The sequence below is a fragment of the Gorilla gorilla genome, chromosome 1, assembly GCF_029281585.2.
Source record: "Gorilla gorilla gorilla isolate KB3781 chromosome 1, NHGRI_mGorGor1-v2.1_pri, whole genome shotgun sequence".
In the NCBI taxonomy this organism is placed as follows: domain Eukaryota; kingdom Metazoa; phylum Chordata; class Mammalia; order Primates; family Hominidae; genus Gorilla; species Gorilla gorilla.
In genome coordinates, this window is record NC_073224.2 from 10,321,479 (window position 1) to 10,344,242 (window position 22,764).

The 22,764-nt window shown below is 46.5% G+C and overlaps 1 protein-coding gene and 1 non-coding gene across 4 annotated transcripts in view; one reads left to right on the forward strand and one right to left on the reverse strand.

Moving 5' to 3' along the window:
- The first annotated feature begins 4,770 nt into the window (after positions 1-4,770).
- Positions 4,771-4,932, forward strand: LOC115932659 (U1 spliceosomal RNA). The gene has a single exon (XR_004068883.2). It is a non-coding gene; the product is annotated as a U1 spliceosomal RNA (small nuclear RNA).
- Positions 4,933-13,077: 8,145 nt separating this feature from the next.
- Positions 13,078-22,764, reverse strand: part of EFCAB2 (EF-hand calcium binding domain 2) — a 158,784-nt gene continuing 149,097 nt past the window's right edge. Inside the window, exon 8 of one of the 3 annotated variants that reach the window (XM_055373945.2) lies at positions 13,078-14,240. In XM_055373945.2, coding sequence (XP_055229920.2) covers positions 14,200-14,240 — 41 coding nt within the window. In that variant the 3' untranslated portion in view covers positions 13,078-14,199. Of the gene's footprint in view, positions 14,263-22,764 lie in introns of all 3 variants that reach the window. The other 2 variants (XM_055373940.2, XM_055373947.2) reach the window with 2 other exon arrangements.

Sequence of the window (22,764 nt, forward strand, 5' to 3'; positions counted from 1 at the left end):
CACTTCTCTCGACTTACCCCTCTCCGTGCCACAGTGAGCAAGCGACTTTGCTGTTGCAGGATTCCCTGACCCAGAGCGACACACTTCTTGAGACCTACTCACGGCTTCTGTTTTGACCTCCCAAGCGCTACATTCAGGTCACCTTTATTTTTATGTTATTGACAAATTTACATAGACGTTTACAGCCTTTCCTTCATGTATGCTCTTGTAGCTGAGATGCCCAGAACTGGTGTTTCCACCCCTTTATGGAGGAGGGGGAATGTAATCTAATGTTTAGAAGCTCAGGCTCCAAAGTCAGAAAGCCAGGGTTGAAATTGTGGCCCCACAGCTTTCTAGCTATGCAGCCTTGGGCAAGATACGTAGCCTCCACTTTCTCTTTCCTCATCTATAAAATGAGGATGAAGACTGGGCACAGTGGCTCACTCCTGTAATCCCAGCACTTTAGGAGGCTGAGGCAGGTGGATCACCTGAGGTCAGGAGTTCCAGACCAGTCTGGCCAACATGACGAAACCCCATCTCTACTAAAAATACAAAAATTAACTGGGTGTGGTGGCGTGCACCTGTAGTCTCAGCTACTTGGGAGGCTGAGGCACAAGAATCGCTTGAACCCAGGAGGCAGAGGTTGCAGTGAGCTGAGATTGCACCACTGCATGCCAGCGTGGGTGACAGAGTGAGACTCTGTCTCAGAAAAAAAGAAATGAAATAAAATAAAATAAAATGAGGATGAATATAATGCTTGCCTCATGAGGACTAAATTCGGTAATTTATATGAAAGGCTTAGAATAGTACTGGACACATAGTACAGCTCAATACACTTAAGCTATAATCATTACCTTTTGGTAATTTAAGGTAGACATTCCCTCCATATGTGGACTCTGAAATCTGACAGACCTCAATCCTTGAAATTCATCTGCATCATTGATCTCTTTCTTGGAGAGTCTCTTCCCACAAAAAGGATAACTGGGGGGGAAGCAAGAAGAGAACACAGGGTGGCATTTTCTGCCTCTGTTGGGTTGTCAGCTGGTTCTCCACTCTGGTGTGCCACCTCTGTACTGGGGAGTAGACAGCCTGGGGACTACATTTCCCAGTATACCAACTAGGAGCATTCCAACTTAGATTGGGCCACTGAGAGGCACTCGAGTGAAATTTGGAAGATAGAAGAGAGGCAAGCCGGCTTGCTGCTCCCCCTTCAACAGGTGGCAAACACGGCAAGCATGAGTTTGCCTTGGCATTTGAGCATTTCCCCAGTGAATCCCACCTTGGTACTGCAGGCAAATGTGACCCTGGCAATGGTTTCTGCAGGTTCTGAAACTTGTTGTTTTTCCTGTAACTGGTGGTGGGCCTGAGTGCAGTGAATGGCTTTCCTGAACCTCTGCACCTCTAGCCTTCCAGTGATTTTGCAAGCCCTAATTCCTAGATCCCTAAATCTCTTCTTGCTTGAAAAAAGAAGAACACTAGAGAAGTCACATTACGTGACTTCAAATTATACTACAGAGCTAAAGTAACCAAAACAGCATGTTACTGGCATTAAAAAGGACACATAGACCAATGGAACAGAACAGAGAACCCAGAAGCAAATCCACACACCTAAAGTGAACTCATTTTTGACAAAGGTGCCAAGAACATACACTAGGGAAAAGACAGTCTCAATAGATGGTGCTGGGAAAACTGGATATCCATACACAGAAGAATGAAACTAGACCCCTATCTCTCACCATACGCAAAATTCAAATCAAAATGAATTAAAGACTTAAATCTAAGACCTCAAACTGTTACAAGAAAGGAGTCTTGATCCAGACCCCAAGAGAGGGTTCTTGGATTTCGTGCAAGAAAGAATTCAGGGAGAGTCCAGAGAGTAAAGTGGAGGCAAGTTTATGAAGAAAGTGAAGAAATAAAAGAAAGGCTACTCCACACACAGAGCCCTTGGGGCTGCGGGTCGCCCATTTTTATGGTTATTTGTTGATGATATGCTAAACGAGGGGTGGATTATTCATGCCTCCCCTTTTTAGACCATATAGGGTAACTTCTTGACATTGCCATGGCATTTGTAAGCTGTTATGGTGTTGGTGGGAGTGTAGCAGTGAGGATGACCAGAGGTCACTCTCGTCGCCATCTTGTATTTGGTGGGATTTGGCCGGCTCTTTTACTGCAACCTGTTTTATCAGCAAGGTCTTTATGACCTGTGTCTTGTGCTGACCTCCTATCTCATCCTGTTACTTAGAATGCCTTAACCGTCTGGGAATGCAGCCCAGTAGGTTTCAGCCTCGTGTTAGCAAGATCCTATTCAAGATGGAGTTGCTCTGATTCAAACGCCTCTGACAAAACTGTGAAACTACTATAAGAAAACATTGGGGAAAATCTCCAGGACATTTGTCTGGGCAAAAATTTCTTGAGCAATACTTTGCAAGCACAGGCAACCAAAACAAAAATGGACAAATGGGAACACATCAAGTAAAAAAGCTTCTGCATAGCAAAGGATGCAATCAACAAAGAGATGAGACAACCCACAGAATGGGAGAAAATATTTACAAACCACCCATCTGACATGGGATTAGTAACCAGAATATATAAGGAGCTCAAACAACTCTATAGGAAAAGGTCTAATAATCTGATCAAAAAATGAGCAAAAGATTTGAATAGCCATTTCTCAAAAGAAGACATAGAAACGGCAAACAGGCACATGAAAAGGTGCTCAACACCATGATCATCAGATAAAGCAAATCAAAACTGCAATGAGGGCCGGGCGTGGTGGCTCATGCCTGTAATCCCAGCACTTTGGGAGGCTGAGGCAGGTGGATTGCCTGAGCTCAGGAGTTCGAGACCAGCCTGGATAACACAGTGAAACCCCGTCTCTACTAAAATACAAAAAATTAGCTGGGTGTGGCAGCATGCACCTGTAATCCCAGCCACTCAGGAAGCTGAGACAGGAGAATCATTTGAACCCAGGGGCGGAGGTTGCAATGAACCGAGATTGCACCACTGCACTCCAGCCTGGGCAACAGAGCAAGACTCCATCTCCAAAAAAAACAAAAACAAAAACAAAAAAAACTACAATGAGATATCATGTCAGCCCAGTTAAAATGGCTTACATCCAAAAGAAATGCTGGTGAGGATGTGGAGAAAAGGGAACCCTTGTGGGTGGGAATGTAAATTAGTAAACCACTGTAGAGAACCGTTTGGAGCTCCCTCAAAAAACTAACAATTGAGCTACCATATGATCCAGCAATCCCACGGCTGGGTAGATACCCAAAAGAAAGGAACTCAGTAAATTGTAGAGATGTCTGCACTGCTGCTTGTCACAGCACTATTTACAAGAGCCAAGATTTGGAAGTAACCTAAGTGTTCATGAACAGATGAGTGGATAAAGAAAATGTGATAGATATGCACAATGGAGTACTATTCAGCCATAAAAAAGAATGAGATCCAGTCATTTGCAACAACATGAATGGAACTGGAGATCACTGTATTTAGTGAAATAAGCCAGGCACAGAAAAACAAACATCACGTATTCTCAAAATTAAAATAATAGGACTCATGGACATAGAGAGTAGGAGGATGGTGACCAGAGGCTGGGAAGGGGAGTAGGGAGGTGGGGATGGTAATGGGTAAAAAAAAATAGAATGAAAAAGGCCTACTATTTGATAGCACAACAGGGAGACTGTAGTCAATAATAACTGTACATTTTAAAATAACTTAAAGAGTGTAATTGGGTTGTTTGTAACTCAAAAGACAAATGCCTGAGGGGATGGATACCCCATTCTTCATGATGTGCTCCTTTCACATGGCGTGCCCGAACCAAACATCTCATGGACCCCACAAATACACACACATACGATGTACCCACAAAAATTCACAAGAAAAAAGAGAAAAATCTCTTCTTGCTTTAAATACCTAGAGCGGCCTCTGTCTTTCTGATCGATTTATTGCCTGAAGGAATGGAAGTCTCAATATACTCATTCAACAACTATACTGAGTGCCTAAAAGCAAGGCCCTGCTCTGGGTGTTAGGAATACAGCAGCCAACCAAACGGAAAGAGACCTGCCCTCCTGGAACTTACATTCTAGCGGAAATAAATAGGAATTGATAAGGGCAGGGCAGGTAGGACAGAGAGTGTGGGGTGGGGCAAGGGGCATCCTTATTTCCTAGGGTATTTGGGGAAGGTTCATTGCTAACAGGAAATCTGGGCTGGGACCTGCAGGAAGTGAGAGCCCTGGGCAGGAGGCTGTGTGGAAGGGCATTTAGAGCAGAGGGGATGCCAGGAACAAAGGCCCCGAGGCAGGAGCGCGCTCGGCGTGGTCTACGTGAGGAACAGCAAAGTCAATGGGCCTCTGCGGCTGCAAAGTCAGAGGAGAGCAGTACGAGGTGATGGCAGAGGGTTACTGACAGCCGGCCTGGACAGCCCATGGGGGCCGTGGTAAGCCCTTTGGCTTTTACTCCAAGAAAGATAAGACGCCAAATGGAGGCTTCAGAGCAGAACAGCGACACGTCTGTTTTATGTTTCATTCAGATCACTGTGACTACATGTTGGGAACATAGTTACAGAGGCAAAGACCAGGAAGGATGTCATTGCAATCATCTAGATGACAAATAAAGGCAGCTTGGACCAGGCCAGTAGCCATGGAGGAGGAGCACTGGAGATAGATGATATAGATCTAGGTGTAGATATAGGTAGATATCGATGATAGATATCAGTGATATAGATAGATATAGATGATAGAGATAAATGTATATGTGGGTGTATTTTTAAAACTGTGATAAAGTCCATATAACATACTTCCCTGGCAGGGAAGGTGCCATGATCATGAAGATGGTTTTCCCAGAGTGGGGCTCACCCACTGCACTCCAGGTAGGCTGACCCCTGCCATTTCTCCAAATGCAGGAAACTCAACTGCATAATTTGTGGTAGTGGGGGACTTTGTTCATGCTTCTCCTGTGTCACTCTTGTCCAATGAGAGATCATAACTTGAAGTCGGTGGTTTTATTGTATAATTTATTTATTATAAAAATGCATACAACATAAAAGCATCTTCAGCGTTTTGGAGTGTACACTGGGTGGTATTACATACATTCACATTGTCACGCACCCATCACCCCCATCCATCTCCAGAGCTCATTTCATCTTGCAGAACTGAAACTTTGTACCCACTGAGCAGTAACCCCCCATTTTCCCCTCCCCAGAGCCCCTGGCATCCACATTCCACTCTCTGTCTCTAGGAATCTGACTCCCCGAGGTACTTGAGATAAGTGGAATCACACAGTGTTGGTCCTTTGGGAACTGCCTTATTCCCTTACCATAATGTCCTCAAGGTTCACCCATGCTGACTGGCCATATTGTGAAGGTAGGATTTGGCGGATTGGATGAGGAGGGAGAGGGAGAAAGAAGGGAGGCAAGGATGATTCTGAGACTTGGGGCCTGAGTAGAGGAATGGATTGCTTGGTAGAAGTTGAGCTGATACACGAGTCCACAGGATGTCCAGCTTCCCGTCTCATTCTGTCTCTGCCACACCCCACACACTGCCCCAGCTCTCGGTGGGCAGAGGATTCTTCAGGCCTTACTACAGCTCACATGTCAACAAGAGATGCTGAAACATTTTCATCTTTCTGTCATCCAAATGAAGCAAATGAGGGGCCGTGGATATTCATCCTCCCCTCTGCCAGTGTAGGGAAAACAGAGAACAGATGAGGGAGGAGCATCAGAGAACAGATGAGTGTCTCAAGCACGGATCTGCGCACCCTCGGGATCAGCAGTGCACTAGGAACTCCTGTGAGATGAGAGGCTGAGACAATCGCACACACATTATCTTAACCCAAACAAGGAGTGAACGTCCAGCCAGAAAAGCTTCTCCCCGTGCCCGGCCCCACAGGCACCAGAGAGCTCAGTCCCTGCTTCACTAGCAAGCGCTCAGAGCCCACAGCTTGCTTCTTTCCTCTTCCCACAGCCACCCCGCTTGGTCAGCCCTCAGTTCCACATAACTGGGGAGATGGCAGTAGTGCCCCATGAAATTTGTCCCATCCCCATTAAGTGGTTTTCTTGTTTGTTTGTTTGTTTTTCAGATGGAGTCTTGCTCTGTCACCAAGGCTGGAGAGTGCAGTGGTGTGATCTCAGCTTGCTGCAAGCTCCGCCTCCCGGATTCAAGCGATTCTCCTGTCTCAGCCTCCCGAGTAGCTGGGATTACAGGTGTGCACCACCGCACCCGGCTAATTTTTGTATTTTTAGCAGAAACAGGGTTTCGCCATATTGGTCAGGCTGGTCTCGAACTCCTGACCTCAGGTGACCCACCCGCCTTGGCCTCCCAAAGTGCTGGGATTCCAGGCATGAGCCACCATACCTGGCCTCCTGTTAAGTCTTAAAAGGAGCTACAGATGACTCTTTCCTGGAGCACAGCTTGGCGGCGCCATTCCCTGCTCAGAGCGTGTTAGCATATCTCATTGTCTAGAGCATCAGTTCCAGGGTAGGAGGGATGTCCCGGGGCACATCAGGCGTTTTGGAGGAGCTCTCTCCGACTATCTCCAGCCCCTGGAGCTTCTCTGTGAGCTGGACCTTCTCTCCCAACCTCGGAATCATGGGTCTGCGGCATCAACTCTGCATGGCCTTCAAGGCCCTCCTGGAGCCAGCGCCAGAATAACCCCACTATGCTTCACCTCCGCTACTCTTGTCCACAGACTCTAAGGTCCAACCAAACTGAACGACTAATTACTCCCGGACGAGCTCGCCCCCTCCCACGTCTGTTTTGCCTTCGCGCAGAATGGCCTTCCTCCTCTCACCACATATTCATTCAGATCCTTCCTCCTACCATGCCCAGCTCCAGTGCTACCTCCTCCAGGAAGCCCTCTCTGATATCTGCAACTGGATGCACTATCTTCTTCCCCAAACCCCCACAGCCATCTCGTGTGGGGTGTGGGCTCCTTTCTTGTGGCTGTGATTTCCTATAAAATCTTTCTCTCCTATCAGACCGTGAACTCTCCAAGGACGCCATTCGCCCACATTCCTATCGGTTCCCCTCACAGGGCCTCACACGTGTCTTTTAGGCTTCAGAGTTGGTTAAATCAACAAAGAAATGAGACAATTATTTATTTTAGTCAGATATTCAACTTAAAAATCACTCAGCGGGGGCACTCCTGAGACTGTCAGGATCATGTTCGGTTCCTCGCTGTTTGCCGGCTATTGGCATTTGTGTCATCACACACAGTCCGATGAGGTGACAACAGAAAAGCGTATCTCACTTCTGTTGTAGGTTTCCATTCACTTTCAGATTCTCAATCGCCCTCTATTTCCTCAGTGATACTCCAGACTTTTCAGATGTTCTCATTGACCCATTCATCTTTTTTTTTTTTTTGCAAAACCAAAAAGCAAGAAAAGAACTTTATATTTTGTCCAATAGTCCTAAGAAATTTTCCCTGTAGAGAATGTCATCTAAGTCAAAACAAGGGTTGAATAGGGGCACCCAGATCAGTTACCACTTAGGGCTGTTATAAGAAAGGCCAAGACCGGGGAGCTTAAACAGCAGACAGTCGCCTCTCACCGTCTGGAGGCTGCAAATCCAAGATCGAGGTGCTGGCATGGCCAGTTCTGGCGAGGACCTGCTTCTGGGCTCGAGCACTACCTTCCCCCCCCGTATCCTCACATGGTGGGTCTCCAGCCTCTTCTCATAAAGGCGCTGATCCCACTCATGACGGCTCCACTCTCACAGCGTAATCACCTCCCAAAGGCCCCGCCTCCAAATACTGTCACACGGGGATTAGGATTTCAGCATAGGAATTCTGGGGGGACATATTCAGTCCATGGCCCCCCGTACCTGTGAATGTGATCTTATTTGGAAATAGGGTTTTGTAGGTGAAATTAAGTTAAGGATCTTGAGATAAGATCATCCTGGACTTAGGGTGGACCCTAGATCCAGTGACTAATGTCCTTATAAGAGAAAGAAGAGGGAGATTGGAGACACACAGACACCGTGGAGAAGCGCGGGAGAAAAGGTCCTGTGAAGGCAGAGAGGCAGGGACGGGAGTGACGCAGCTGCAAGACGAAGAACGCCTGGGGCCAGCAGTAGCTGGAGAGGCAGGGGCGAGGGCGATCCTCCCCTAGGACCTAGCGGGAGAGCGTGGCCCTGCTGCAGGAGAGCGTGGCCCTGCTGCCACCTGGATTTTGGATTTCTGTTTTGAGCCATCACCTCTGTGGCAACTCACCCTGACAGGCTTAGGAAACTAGTGCGTTAACCCATTGCATCAGTGCACAGAATAACACCCCGACTCGTTCCTGGGCCAGCCTCCTACCTATTAGACCCTACCTCTCATTCCTTTTGTTTGTTTTGTTTTGTTTTGTTTTGTTTTGAGGCAGGGTTTCACTCTGTTGCTCAGCCTAGAGGTGCAGTGGCGTGATCATGGCTCACTCAGCCTTGACCTCCCGGGCTTAAGTGACCCTCCCCCTCAGCCTCCCAAGTAGCTTGAACTACAGGTGCATGCCACCCTGCCCAGCTAATTTATATATATATATATATACACACACACACACATATATATACACACACATATACACACACATACACACACACACATATATATATACACACACACACATATATATACACACACATATATACACACACACATATATATATACACACACATATACACACACACACATATATACACACACACACACACACACATATATATATATATATTTTTTTTTTTTTGTAAAGACGGGGTTTCACCATGTTGCCCATGCTGGTCTCAAACTTCTGGGCTCAAGCAGTCCTCCTGCATCAGCCTTCTGAAGTGCCAGGATTACAGGTGTGAGCCCCCGCGCCCGGCTTCTCCCTCCTTTTTATCATTCCCTCTCCCCTCGTCTTCCTTGGCTTTCCTCCTCACACCTCCTGGGTTTGGCCCCCTTCCATTTGCTTTCTGCTTCTCTTTCCCAACTTCCCCCTCATCATGCCACAGGGACTCCTGGGCTCCGTGCCACCCCCCTGGAAGTCCCCCATAATGAAGCAGGATTTATGCCTCACACTTCACCGTGGGAGAGCAGAAACCTCTCATTTGAAGCAAAAGGCACTGAAAATAAGCAAATAGTTATGCATTTGTCACTATCAGGTCCTAGCTGGCTTCCGCCCTACCCCCCGGCCCCCACCATCTTCTTACTCATTCAGGTCATCGTGTCCTCTGATACCCAGTAATTTCCATCATTTTCTACATGCATTTCTGTTGGTCTTCTGAGAACTGTGATTTTCCAAAGCAGAAAGGGCACATCGTCTTTCCAGAGCCTGGAAGGTGCAGGCACTGATGCATTGGGGGAGATCACAGTGTGACAAGGATGGGGTGGGAGTGTGTCACCCCCCTTTGTACCGACCCTCAGCAGTGGGGAGTGAGCAGGGGAGATAGAACCTGGGAGGAAGAGAGATTTCCAATTACTTCCTTCCCGGTCCCTTCTCCACTGGAGCCTGTTACTCCTCTGCTGCTGGGGCCTCTGAATTTTCTCTCACTGAGCCAGGAAAGAGCTTAGTGAATAAAGAACGAGGTGTCCTAGCAGTGCAGGGAAGATGTCCAGGACAGTGAGTGTGAACGAGGGGTCCTGGAGAATGTGCACGCCAGCCCTGCCGCCTGGTGGGCTCTGCAATCAGCCCCCCAAAACCATTCACCAATCACCTTAGACAACTGCATGTGCAAAAGCCCTCTTTTTGTGTCCTTTGAAGCTTATTTTTTTTTTTTATCAGGCTGGGTGCGTGGCTCATGCCTGTAATCCCAGCACTTTGGGAGGCCGAGGCGGGAGAATCACTTGAGCCCAGGAGGTCGAGGCTGCGATGAGCTATGATCATGCCACTGCACTCCAGCCTGGGTGACAGAGTGAGGGCCCATCTCTACAAAAATTTAAAAATTAAAAAAAATTCTTTATCAAAGAAATACATGTGCAAATAATATCAAAAGGCTTATTTTTAAAAATCCCCTGTCCTGGCTGCCCCTCCCCTCCACACCTGTCCTCCTCCCCTCTGAGGTGACCATTTTGAGGTTTTTGAGGTATTCACCTCTGCTTTTCTCAATGCGCTTGCTCTGCTGTTTCTTGATTTATCCATTTGAGACATCAGCTCTTTACTCTGTGCTGTGGTGCATGACAATTTAGCTCTTACCATACTCACTGCTCGCTCCTCCTCTCAACAAGACATTAATAAAAATAGGAACGGGCTCTTATTTCTGGAGCTCTCACTAGGTATCAGGCACTGTTATATTCTGGCAGGGTGGCCCCCTTCCCTCCCTGATACACTCTCCACGCGGCTCCCAGGACTCCCCACTCCCTCCCTCTGGTTCCTTCCACCGAGTCACCTTCTCGGATCCATCCCTTCTCCATGCCCTCTGAAGGATGGGCACCCAGGGCTCGGTCCTCCGGCCCCTCTTCTCCATCTGCGCTCTCCGCCGCTCATTGGTGGTCTCACCAGTCTCATGGTTCCGAAAATCTTCCCTGTGCTGATGATGCCTCCCAGAGCCCCATCTCCAGCCCTGTCCCCAGGCCCCTCAACACTGGCCCGATTTTGAGGCTGTGCCTCCAGAAGACAGAAGCAGCGTGGTGTCATGCAGTCAGGATGGGGCTGGCAGATGGAAGTCCTCGTCTAGAACTGGCCCTGCCACCTCCCAGGAGTGTGGCCTCTGGTGACAGACTTCACTTCTCCACCATAAATGTTATTGCTTTCTCTGTACAAATGCTCTTTCTTACCCTGTGGATTGACTATAAGAATCAAGTCATGGCGAGGGTTTTGTAAGTGGAAAAGCCTTACGTTAGTGGAATTGGTTATTACTTCTCTTTTTTATTTTTTATTTTATTTTCAAGATATGGTCTTGCTCTATAGCCCAAAGCTGGAGTGCAGTGGTGCGATCATAGCTCACTGCAGCCTCGAACTCCTGGGCTCAAGTGATCCTCCCACCTCATCCTCCCAAGTACAGGCTACAGGTGTGTCACTACCCTGGCTAATTTTTTTTTTTTTTTTGACTTTTTGGTAGAGACAAGGTCTTGCTTTGTTACCCAGGCTGGTCTCAAACTCCTGGCCTCAATGATCTTTTCACCTCAGCCTCCCAAGTGCTGGGATTACAGGCATGAGCCACTGTGCCCAGGCTGTTATTTCTGCTTGTACTCCTCCACACTTCCTTTTCTCTCTCTTAATCTTTCCCATTCTGTCCTTTGTGATCAGCATTTATTTCACAGCCATTTATTGAGCAGCTAGTATGTGGCAGGCACCGTGGGAGCCACACACAGGGCTCTTGCTTGCACGGGGGTCACAGCCTCACTTTCAAAAGGCCTGGGTGCGCCTCGGTCTTTGTTTTCCTCTCCATTTTCTTTTTCTTTTCTTTTTTTTTTTGTCCTAGATGGAGGTATGCTCTTGTTGCCCAGGCTGGAGTGCAGTGGTGTGATCTCGGCTCACTGCAACTTCTGCCTCCTGGGTTCAAGCGATTCTCCTGCCTCAGCCTTCTGAGTAGCTGGGATTACTGGCACCTGCCACCATGCCCGGCTAAATATTGTATTTTTAGTAGAGATGGGGTTTCAACATGTTGGCCAGGCTGGTCTTGAACTCCTGACCTCAGGTGATCTGCCCGCCTCGGCCTCCCAAAGTGCTGTGCTTACAGGCGTGAGCCACCGTGCCTAGCCTTCCTTCCATTTTCTTTCCCTGTCACTCTCATCCTACCTTAACCCTCACTGATTCTGTTCTTTAATAGGTCTAATTTCATAAACGAAACAGATGCTTTACTCATTATATTATTGTTGAAATCCATGTTCCTTTTTAAAAACACAAGTGAATACTGCTTCTTTAAAAAAACAAAAAACTTCCCTAGAGTAAGTTTCTTTTTACTGAAGGGTCTCATATTTATCTTTTTTTTTTTTTCTAGAATCATTGACCCTTTCCAGAAATAAGCTCCTTGACAAGTTTGTTTTCACAAATGCAGGCAGATATAAATATGCCGTCATATTTGTGCAATTTACAAAGTTGTACAATCCTCAAAGTAGTTGATCCTCACTTTCATCTCTTCCTAAACAAAATTGCAATCCAGAAAATAAAAATATCCCTTAGAAAACCTCCATACCTGTCTGAAGAGCTTGTGGTGATAATGATCTCCGTGGAGGTGGATGAGCCTCTGAGTCTGACAAGTGTCTTCTAATCTGAAGTTTTGCACCCCTGGTATTTGTGACTATGACCCGTAATCTTCTTTTCACAGTATTAAGTGTGTCGTAGAGCCAGAGTCTGGTTGGCTGAGGGCCTGTTTCTCAAATCTGCGTGGTCATGTCAGAGGCATTTGAATCAGAGTGATGAGGGGCTGAGTAAAATAAGGCTGAGATCTGCTGGGCTGCGTCCCCAGCCTGTTAGGCATTCTAAGTCACAGGATGAGACAGGAGGTCATCACAAGATACAGGTCATAAAGACCTTACTGATAAAACAGGTTGCAGTAGAGAAGTGGCCAAAACCCACCAAACCCAAAATGGTGATGAGAGTGGCCTCTGGTCGACCTCACTGCTCATTATATGCTAATTATAATGCATTAGCATGCTAAGAGACACTCCCACCTGCGCCACGACAGTTTACAAATGCCAGGGCAATGTCAAGAAGTTACCCTACACGGTCTAAAAGGGGGAGGAACCCTCCGTTCCAGGAATTGCCCACCCCTTTCCCTCATGAATAATCCAGCCCTTGTTTAGCATATAATCAAGAAATAATCATAAAAATGGGCAACCGGCCCGGCGTGGTGACTCACGCCTGTAATCCCAGCACTTTGGGAGGCCGAGGCGGGTGGATCACGAGGTCAGGAGATCGAGACCATCCTGGCTAACATGTGAAACCTCATCTCTAATAAAAATACAAAAAATTAGCCGGGCATGGTGGCGGGCACCTGTAGTCCCAGCTACTCGGGAGGCTGAGGCAGGAGAATGGCGTGAACCCGGGAGGCGGAGCTTGCAGTGAGCCGAGATTGTGTCACTGCACTCCAGCCTGGGCGACAGAGCGAGGCTCCATCTCAAAAAAAAAAAAAAAAAAAAAAAAAAAAAAGGGCATCCAGCAGCCCTCGGAGCTGCTCTGCCTATGGAGTAGCCATTCTTTACTCCTTTGTTTTCTTAACAAACTTGCTTTCACTTCACTCTATGGACTCCCCCTGAATTCTTTCTTGGGCGATATCCAAGAACCCTCTCTCAGCATCTGGATTGAGACTTCTTTCTGATAACAGTCCTACTATCTGTGGAAGCCCTAGGGTCCTGCTGAACTTCTGAGGACAATCTGGCTTCCTGGGAAAACCCTCAGCCCCAGCCACTAACAGGACAGGACATATGGGGAGGAAAGAGCCTTGATATCATCCCACATGTTGAAAAACAATTGCTATTCCAACTATAGTTGCTTCTGCCTTCTAAGGTAGGTGTCATGATTCATGTGATGTGAAGATCAAGTCCTTGCCTTCCCTTTGGCTTAAAAAGATTGCTGATGGAAAACTGAGAGAATTTGATTGGGTTGAAGCATATGATAACCACCAAGTTTGTGCAGGTGCTTGCAGCCCTAAGGGGAGAGGTGCAGAATGGGTGGTCCCTTGCTAAGCAGAGGCTTTGGAAATGCCGCAGCAGGAGGTGGGAGAGTGGAATTGCTCTAGGAGGTGAGGCAAGGAGCTGACATTCAGCCAGAGAGGGAGAGCCAAAACCTGGGGGAAGGCTGGGCTACAAAGAAAGGACAGAGCCAGGGAGAAATTTCCCACAGCAGTAATGGTGAAAAACACTTTTTTAAATGGGCGAATATCACGGATGCTCATAGCAACATTTTTGTAATCGCCAAAAAGTGAAAACAGCACAAATGCTCATCAGCTGATGCAGGGATAAGCAAACATGGCCTCTCCAAACAGTGGAACGAAGTGGTGTGATCCTGAGTGGGGTCTGTGAAGCACAGCAGGCTTGGCCAGCCACGGTGACCACGATGGGTCCATCGCTGGATGGGACCAGCAAGTGAACACACCGAGGCATAGGGTTGCAGCAGAGAAAGAGGTTTCATCGTAGGGTCACCGAAGGAGGAAATCGGAGGAAACGTCAAATCCATCTCCCTGAGGAGTTTGGGGCTGGGGTTTTTAAGGGTTTGGGAGTGGAGACTGGAGTGTGGAGATGGTTGACTGGTCGAAGTGTGCAGGGTGGAGTCATGGGAGAGGGAGATGGAGCTGTATTTTCATGCTGATCACATTCCTCTGTGGGGGTCTTCAAACTGGTTGGTGTCGGCTGTTTTGCTGGAATTCAGGATCTGAAAAACATCTTAAGCAAGTCTTAAACAAAAATCTTATGATTCTAATGTCAGAGATCCCATCTATTTTAAACAAAAGCCTTGTGATTCTAAGGTCAGAAATCGTATCTCTAGGAACAACGGGGATGCAAATGTTACCTAGTGCTACGTCACTGTTGGTTACAAGGAAGTGGGTCCAAGTGCAGGCTGACTGACGCTTAATTACAACTATATTTCTGTCCAGAATTCTTCTTAATCCTGTGAGGATGGCTCACCATATCGTGCTCAATCATGGTGCCAAAATGCCTGTCCTGGGGCTGGACACCTAGAATTCCCCTCCAGGCCAAGTGACGGAGTCTGTAAAGCTTGAGAACGTTGCCACTGTCAGCAAGCTGCGGTGCTCATACCATGAGAAGAGCCTGGTAAAGGAGCCTGCCAGAAGACCCTCAGGGGACCACCTGGAGCCCTACCTTATTCACTGGCCAACAGGCTATTTTTCCTGTTGGATGGGACAGACAACGTGGTACCTAGTGACACCAACTTCATGGACACACGGGTGGCCACATGGAGGAGCTGGTGGATGAAGGGCTGTGAAAGCTTTTGGTATCTCCAACTGCAGCCATGTCCAAGAGACGGTAAAGAAACCTGGCTTAAGACCAGGTGTGGTGTCTCAGCCTGTAATCCCAGCACTTTGGGAGGCCAAGGCGGGAGGATCACTTGAGCCCAGGAACTCGAGGCTGCAGTGAGTTATGATCATGCCACTACACTCCAGGCCTGAGTGATAGAGTGAGACCCTGTCTCTAAAAATATATATATATATAGGACAGACAGAAAAAAAGAAACCTGGCTTAAAAACAGTGGTTAACCAGAGTGAGTGCCACCTGCACCCACCTCAGGAGAAGTTAATCCAGGGCTGCCAATCCAAAGGCAAGGTGGTGACTGCCTATAGTCCCCTCAGCTCTCGTGGCAGGTCTGGGGGATCCCAGCACCAAAGCAATCACAGCCAAGCACAGTAAAAAAAATAAACAAATAAAAACGCAGCCCAGGTTCTGATCTGGTTTCCCATGCATAGGAATTTGGTGGTAATTCCTATCATCATCTCGGTGGTGATGCTGGAACGCACTGCTGAAAACTTGGAGGACTTTGACTTTCAACTGAGCAGCCTGATGTGACCACCGTAGTCAGCTACAACAGGAACGGGAGGGTCTGTGTCTTGGTGAGCTGTGCCTCCTGCAAGGATTACCCCTTCAACACTGAGCTTTAAAGCTATAGGTACCTGCTCTTCCCCAAGTGCCTTGCACCTCTTTTTCCCGCCTCAGTTTTTCTAGCAAGTGTAGTATGGCCTGTGTCCCTTAACGGCGGGTCAGCAACCTGCAGACTGGCCAGCACGGGTGTGGTCAGGTTGATGCTGTGTCCAAAGAGCAGTTTGTGTAGACGAGACATCTCTTCCAGTTTTCTTTGCCCTTTATCTTGTCCAGCTGGGAGAAGTACATCCTGAATACCCTTTTCCAGCCAAAATGAAGCAAAACCTACGGTCCAAATAGTGCCACTTGGAGTTGCGTTTTGACTGCTGGAACTGTAATCCCTGTAGCCAGTCTCCTTGCCTCAAATGAAAAGTGAGGCTTTTTATTTGTGAGCTTAACAAAAAAGAATGAACTAAGGATATACATTACAACATGGATGAACCTCAAAAGCCTTACACTAAATGAAAGAAGCCAGACACAGAAGGCCACATATTGTATGATTGTGTTTATGTGAAATGCCCTGAAGAGGCAAATCCACAGACACACAGGAAGATTAGCGGTTGCCCGAGGATGACGGTGGGGGAAGGGGAACTGCTATTGGACATGGGGATTCTTTTCAAGATGATGGAAATGCTTTGTAAGTAGATAGGAGTGATAGTTGCACAGCACTGTGAAGATACTAGAATCCATTGAATTGCACACTTGAATGGGGTGAATGTTGGCTGGGCACGGTGGCTCACATCTGTAATCCTAACACTTTGGGAGGCTGAGGTGGCAGGATCGCTTGAACCCAGGAGTTTGAGACCAGCCTAAGCAACATAGCCAGGCCCTGTCTCTACAAAAAATAAAAAAAAAAAATTAGCTGGGTGTGGTGGCATGCACCTGTGGTCCCAGCTACTCAGGAGGCTGAGGCGCGAGGACCCCTTGAGTCCAGGAGGTCGATGCTACAGTGAGCTGTGATCATGCCACCTGCATTCCAGCTGGGGTGACAGTGAAACCCTGTCTCCAGAAAAAAAGTGGGGAGGGGATGGTGAGTGTTGAGGTATGTGAATGACTATTATATAAGCTGTTTTTTGTAAATGGGCTAATATTAAAATTTAAACTGTGTGCTGTCACGTGCTACTAAGTCACTCTGCCTCGTTTCTTCACCCTTCGTTCAAGGTGTACCACATTCAACGCCACGCTTCCGGGTACTTCTAAGCAAATGTTTGGATGAATATGGAGAGAAGAGAACAGCTAGACAAAGCAAGATACAGAGAGGAGATCAAGAGTTAAGGAAGCAGCCGGGCCTGGTGGCTCATGCCTGTAATCCCAGCACTTTGGGAGGCTGAGGCGGGAGGATCACTTGAGGTCAGGAGTTCGAGACCAGCCTGGCCAACATGGTGAAACCCCATCTCTACTAAAAATACAGAAATTAGCCAGGTGTGGTGGTGTGTGCCTGTCATCCCAGCTGCTCAGGAGGCTGAGGCAGGAGAATCACTTGAACCCGGGAGGCGGAGGTTGCAACGAGCCAAGATCATGCCACTGCACTTCAGCCTGGGCAACGGAGCGAAACTCCATCTAAAAAAAAATAAAATAAAAAAAAAAAAGAAAAAAGAAAAGAAAAATAATTAAGAAAGCAAAAAAGTAGATGAAGAAGTAGCTAAGACAAGCCTAAGACCTGTGAGGCTGCTGAGGGAATTTGCAGTAGAGGAGCGAGAGGGAGGGATTGATGCTTTGCCTCCTGTTGGAGGCACGGGGACTGCGGGAGATATTCGCTGACGCTGGACAGCCCTCGTTTTGGTTCAGATCCGTACCTCTCCCCCACGCAGCACATATACTTTAGGGAAGGCCAGCCCGGCCTTTGGTAGTAGAGGTGCAGCACTGTCTCAGGCCTAAGCTAGGCAGTGATGGTTCCAACAGGGACTTGGCTGATCAAATCAGAATAAAGTTCAAGACTGTTTCATGGCTAGGGATAGAAGTATTGTTTCCTGGTGATCTGTCTCTGCAAGGGAAAGACCATGGGCTGTCTCTGCCATCTTGAGGATATGAGGAAAGGGGCTGCCTGAAAATGAAGCCAACCCAAAGAAACAGATCCAAGAATTGGATTCTGATGATGGCATCTGAGCCCTGGATCAAGCTGCATCTGAAGCTATGTCTGCTTTTGGAATCTTCTGTCACATATAAGCCAGTTAATTCCTTTTATGGGTTGAGCTTTCTGTTACTTGGAACAGCAACGATCACATCTATGGTCAGATGATAATTTTGTAAAATACAAAGACTACAAATACACCTCCGTATTTCCCTATTATATCACTTATTTCTTTGTTACAGGTTTATAAAAAGGGACATAAAACCTCCTGAAAATTCTGCCTACATAATATTTGTATGAGTTTCATAATTAACAAAAATATACAAAGGTTTCAAAACTAAAGAAACTTAAGAAAAATGTAGTTGACCAAATTAATTTTGAACTGTATTTGCCCTAAATATTTTAAAAATAGAAGTCTATGCTTGACAAACCCAGATGAACCTGGCTTAACACCATTCCTGTCAACACCTCCACTGTCCGGTTTTTGTAAAAGGCCAGGTGTCATATTGTTTGAGGCTTTAGCGGCCTGCAAGGCAAAGTGGGTCAAACCTAACATTGCTCTTAACTGGTAATCTGCCCAAATTGCATTATTCCACGTTATTCATGTATCACCCCCGAGGTGCCTGCCCATTGAAGAAATTAGCTCAGAAGCTCTTCATTTAAGGTGCGAAGTGACAGGTGTCTCTGTATCTAAAATGGAAATTATAGCAATTGCTGAAAATGTTGCAATCACTGCTTGGGTATACAAGAGACACATCCAAAATAAAATGTTTGAAAAATGCTGAAAATAAAAGGATAAGCAAAAATCTACCAGGCAAAAGAAAATGAGGAAAAGGCTGGAGTCTAGTTCTACATGAACCAGAACAGCCACTGCAATTTAAACTCGAATTTCTGTTCTGAACAGCATTTTTGTCAGGAAAAAAATACAAATAATAAACAAATCAGAGTTTCTGAAAGATGGAAAACTGCTTCCATATTCTTGAGAAGGGAACTGGTTAAATAAAATATGGCACATTCACGCAATAGAATACTACACAGACATTGAGATCGATGAGGTGGGTATTTATAAAATTAGGAACTGAGCGTATGGGACCTGTTGCTTAGTGAGAAAAGTGTGATGTGTAGAGATGCGTGAAGGGCGCATAAGGATGCTACCCGCCTGTTCACACAAGGATTCCCTGGAATCGGTGCACTCAGGGGAGAGGGATCCGAGTGCTTTTGGGACACATTTATAAAAAAAAAAATTAGTTTTTACTCTATGAGCCTTCATACCTTTTGAATTTTGTACCAAATATATTTTATTCATTCAAAAAAATAAATTAGGTCAGTTTCTTCTTTCACATCTTTCAGATTATGGTCATCCATCTTATTTTAACTAAATGCCCAACAGCCTCTATCTGATGCCCCAGCATATCCACTGGGTTCAGTTCCTTGCTCTTTTATTTATTTATTTACTTATTTACTTATTTATTATTTATTTATTTTTTTGAGACGGGGTCTCGCTCTGTTGCCCAGGCTGGAGTGCAGTTGCACGATCTAGGCTCACTGCAAGCTCCGCCTCCTGGGTTCACGCCATTCTCCTGCCTCAGCCTCCCGAGTAGCTGGGACTACAGGCGCCTGCCACCACACGTGGCTACTTCATTGTATTTTTAGTAGAGACGGGGCTTCACCATGTTAGCCAGGATGGTCTTGATCTCCTGACCTTGTGATCCACATGCCTCGGCCTCCCAAAGTGCTGGGATTACAGGCGTGAGCCACTGTGCCCAGCCTCCTTTTTTTTTCAGACAGGGTCTTGCTCTGTTGCCCAGGCTGGAGCACAGTGGCGTGATCATGGCTCACTTCAGCCTCCTGCCTTAGCCTCCCATGTAGCTGGACTACAGGCATGCATCACCATGCTCAGTTACTTTTAAATTTTTTTTTGTAGAGACAGGGCCTCGCTTTGTTGCCGAGACTGGTCTCCAACTCCTGGCCTCCTGCCTCGGCCTCCCAAAATGCTGAGATTACAGGCATGAGCCACTGTGCCAGGCTCAGTTCTTTACCCTTAATGGTTACTTTTAGTATGAAAAAAAAAAACAACTCTCCAATTTCTTGTATATTGCTCTTTGATGAAAGAATTTGGGGTTAACCAACCCTTAATGTTGCATTTCACTTCATATTCGCACTTCATTATTATTTCGATCACTAGAAGTGAGAAATTATTTTACTGAAAATCATGAATATGCCTTGGTCAAGAGTTCACACTCTTTTTTTCTGTTTAATTAGAAGTACTTGCTTGAATAAACTGTAAACCTACCCATGATTTCCACTTGTGTTATTAATGGTTCTAGCAAACTGGAATTTTCCCACCCTCACATAACAGCCAGAGGCATGGCTTGGGCTCCGCCAGCATCTCATACCACCAGCAACCAGACAATGCCCAATTCCCTACAGCCTTGGCCCTGCCCCATCATCAAAAATGAGTCAATCCCTCCCCTCTCCCTAGCTGAGGAGCTCATCAGCTGTCCCATGCAAGTAAAGTTCTCTCTTTATATAATGTCTTCTGGAAATCAAAGCATTTCATCAACTGTTATTATCATTATTTTTTTCTTTTCTTTTCTTTTCTTTTTTTGAGATGGCGTTTTGCTCTTGTTGCCCAGGCTGGAGTGCAGTGGTGTGATCTTGGCTTACCACAACCTCCGCCTCCTGGGGCTCAAGTGATTCTCCTGCCTCAGCCTCCTGAGGCTGAGTAGCTGGGATTACAGGCGTGCACCACCACTCCAGGCTAATTTTGTATTTTTAGTAGAGACGGGGTTTCTCCATGTTGGTCAGGCTGATCTCGTACTCCCGACCTTAGGCAATCTGCCTGCCTCAGCCTCCCAAAGTGCTGGGATTACAGGCGTGAGCCACTGCACCCGGCTTACTGTCATTGTTTTACAGCACGTAGCATCTTCCCGATAAAGGTTTCTCACTCGTTTTTAAAATGCTCCACAAGGTGACACATGGTGTTCTCCCAGTTCTCCGAAGGAAGCTGCAGGGGCAAACTTCGAGGGCATTCAGGAAGCCACAACCTCACCTGGCTCCCTCCCCAGCCAAGCCCAGCGCACCTGTCCCTGTGTTGTTCTTGGCTACTCTTCTGTCCTTCAAGATTTACTGATGGTGTAATGGAAGAGACTAGGCTGCGATTTCAATCTCAAAATGCACCCTGGGGCCAGGGTTTGCTCTAATTCTCCCTCATCTGTTTCTCATGGCAGATCTTAAATATTTTTGACACTAGGGTCTTTCAGTTCTCGGCCTAAGTGTGCAGGAGGTCAGACAGGGCAGACCCATCATGCAGTTTTGTAATTATTCAAACTTGAGTAATGTAATTCTCAGGTAGCGTAACGGAGGTTTTTGCTTAAGTAAACATCCCACAGCCTGGAAGTCATCATTTCCCATTTTAAGCGTATTTATTTATTTATTGGAGACAAGAGTCTCACTCTGTCACCCAGGCTGGAGTGCAGTGGCACAATCTTGGCTCACTGCAACCTCCACCTCTGGGTTCAAGCAAGTCTCATGCCTCAGCCTCCCAAGCAGCTGGGACTACAGGTGCGCACCACCACACTCAGCTAATTTGTGTATTTTTAGTAGAGATGAGGTTTTGCCATGTTGGCCAGGCTGGTCTTGAACTCCTGGCCTCAAGTGATCCGCTTGCCTTGGCCTCCCAAAGTGCTGGGATTATAGACATGAGCCACCGTGCCTGCCCTGAAGCATATTTAAAACTAAGTGGATGTGTGAGGTCAGGAGTTAGAGACCAGCCTGACCAACATGGTGAAACTTCATCTCTACTAAAAATACAGAATTAGCTGGGCATGGTGGTGCACGCCTGTAATCCCAGCTCCTTGGGAGGGTGAGGAAAGAGAATTGCTTGAACCTGCGAGGCAAAGTTGCACTGAGTCAAGATTGTGCCATTGCAGTCCAGCCTGGGCAACAAGAGGGAAACTTCATCTCAAAAATAAATAAATAAAATAAAATAAAATAACAATAAAAATAAGTGGATGTGCTTTATTTTCTCTGTTATTATTTATCAAAAGAAGGAAACCAGGCTGGGCACGGTGGCTCATGACTGTAATCCTAGCACTTTGGGAGGCTGCCTAGCACTTTGGGAGGCTGAGGCAGGTGGATCACTTGAGGTCAGGAGTTCGAGACCAGCCTGGCCAACATGGTGAAACCCTGTCTCTACTAAAATACAAAGAAATTAGCCGGGTGTGGTGGTGACTGCCTGTCATCCCAGCTACTCGGGAGGCTGAGGCAGGAGAATCACTGGAACCCGGGAGGCAGAGGTTGCAGTGAGCAGAGATTGTACCACTGCCCTCCAGCCTGGCAACAGAGCAAGACTCTGTCTCACAAAAAAGAGAAGGAAACCAGACTTAATAACAACAATCTGAATGCAAATTGCTTAACCTTGGATATCTTTGGGAGCTTCCCAGTATTGGTGAAAAGAATGAAGAAAAACAATTTTCTTTGCAGGGCTTACAGGCTTTTACATTGATATTTCTGAATGTCAGATAAAATCGTTGCTGGCTTTATAAGTATTAACCACAGAAGGGAGATAAAAACAAAATATTTTGTACTACACAGCACACAAGAAAAAGCTAAGGAGACAAGATTTTATTACACAGCTCTTCCATGTATTTAGTTGATAAAATATTTCTACAAGGCCAGCTTTTACGCTACTTTGACAACATTAATATTTGTGTCTATAGTTTAAGATAAAAAATAGGTTTTAGCCAGATACTCAAGGTGACTGAAAGCCTTACAAAAAACAAATAACAATTTTATCTATATGGTATAAAATACAAACAAGAAATGTAGGCACTTTCCTCTTGCCCTGGAGAGTTTCTTGTTCTGACGCCACATCTGTTTGACGAGGTGGACGCTGGCTAGCTCTTGAGGCTTTGTGCTCTTGCAGATGTCAGCTCCACCCGAAACTTCCTATTTGTCCTTTAAGACACAGCTCAGATGTCACCTCCTAATTTCTAGACTCCTCAAGCCAGAGTTTTTTTTGTTTTGTATTGTTTTGTTTTGTTTTGTTTTTAAGAGGCAAGGTCTCACTCCATTGCCCAGGCTGGAGTGCAGTGACTCAGTCAAGGCTCACTGCAGCCTCTAACTCTTGGCCTCAAGCGATCCTCCCAAGTAGCCTTCACTTCAGCCTCCCAATTACTTGGGATATAGGTGTGAGTAACCACACCTGGCTAATTTTCTTTCTTTTTTT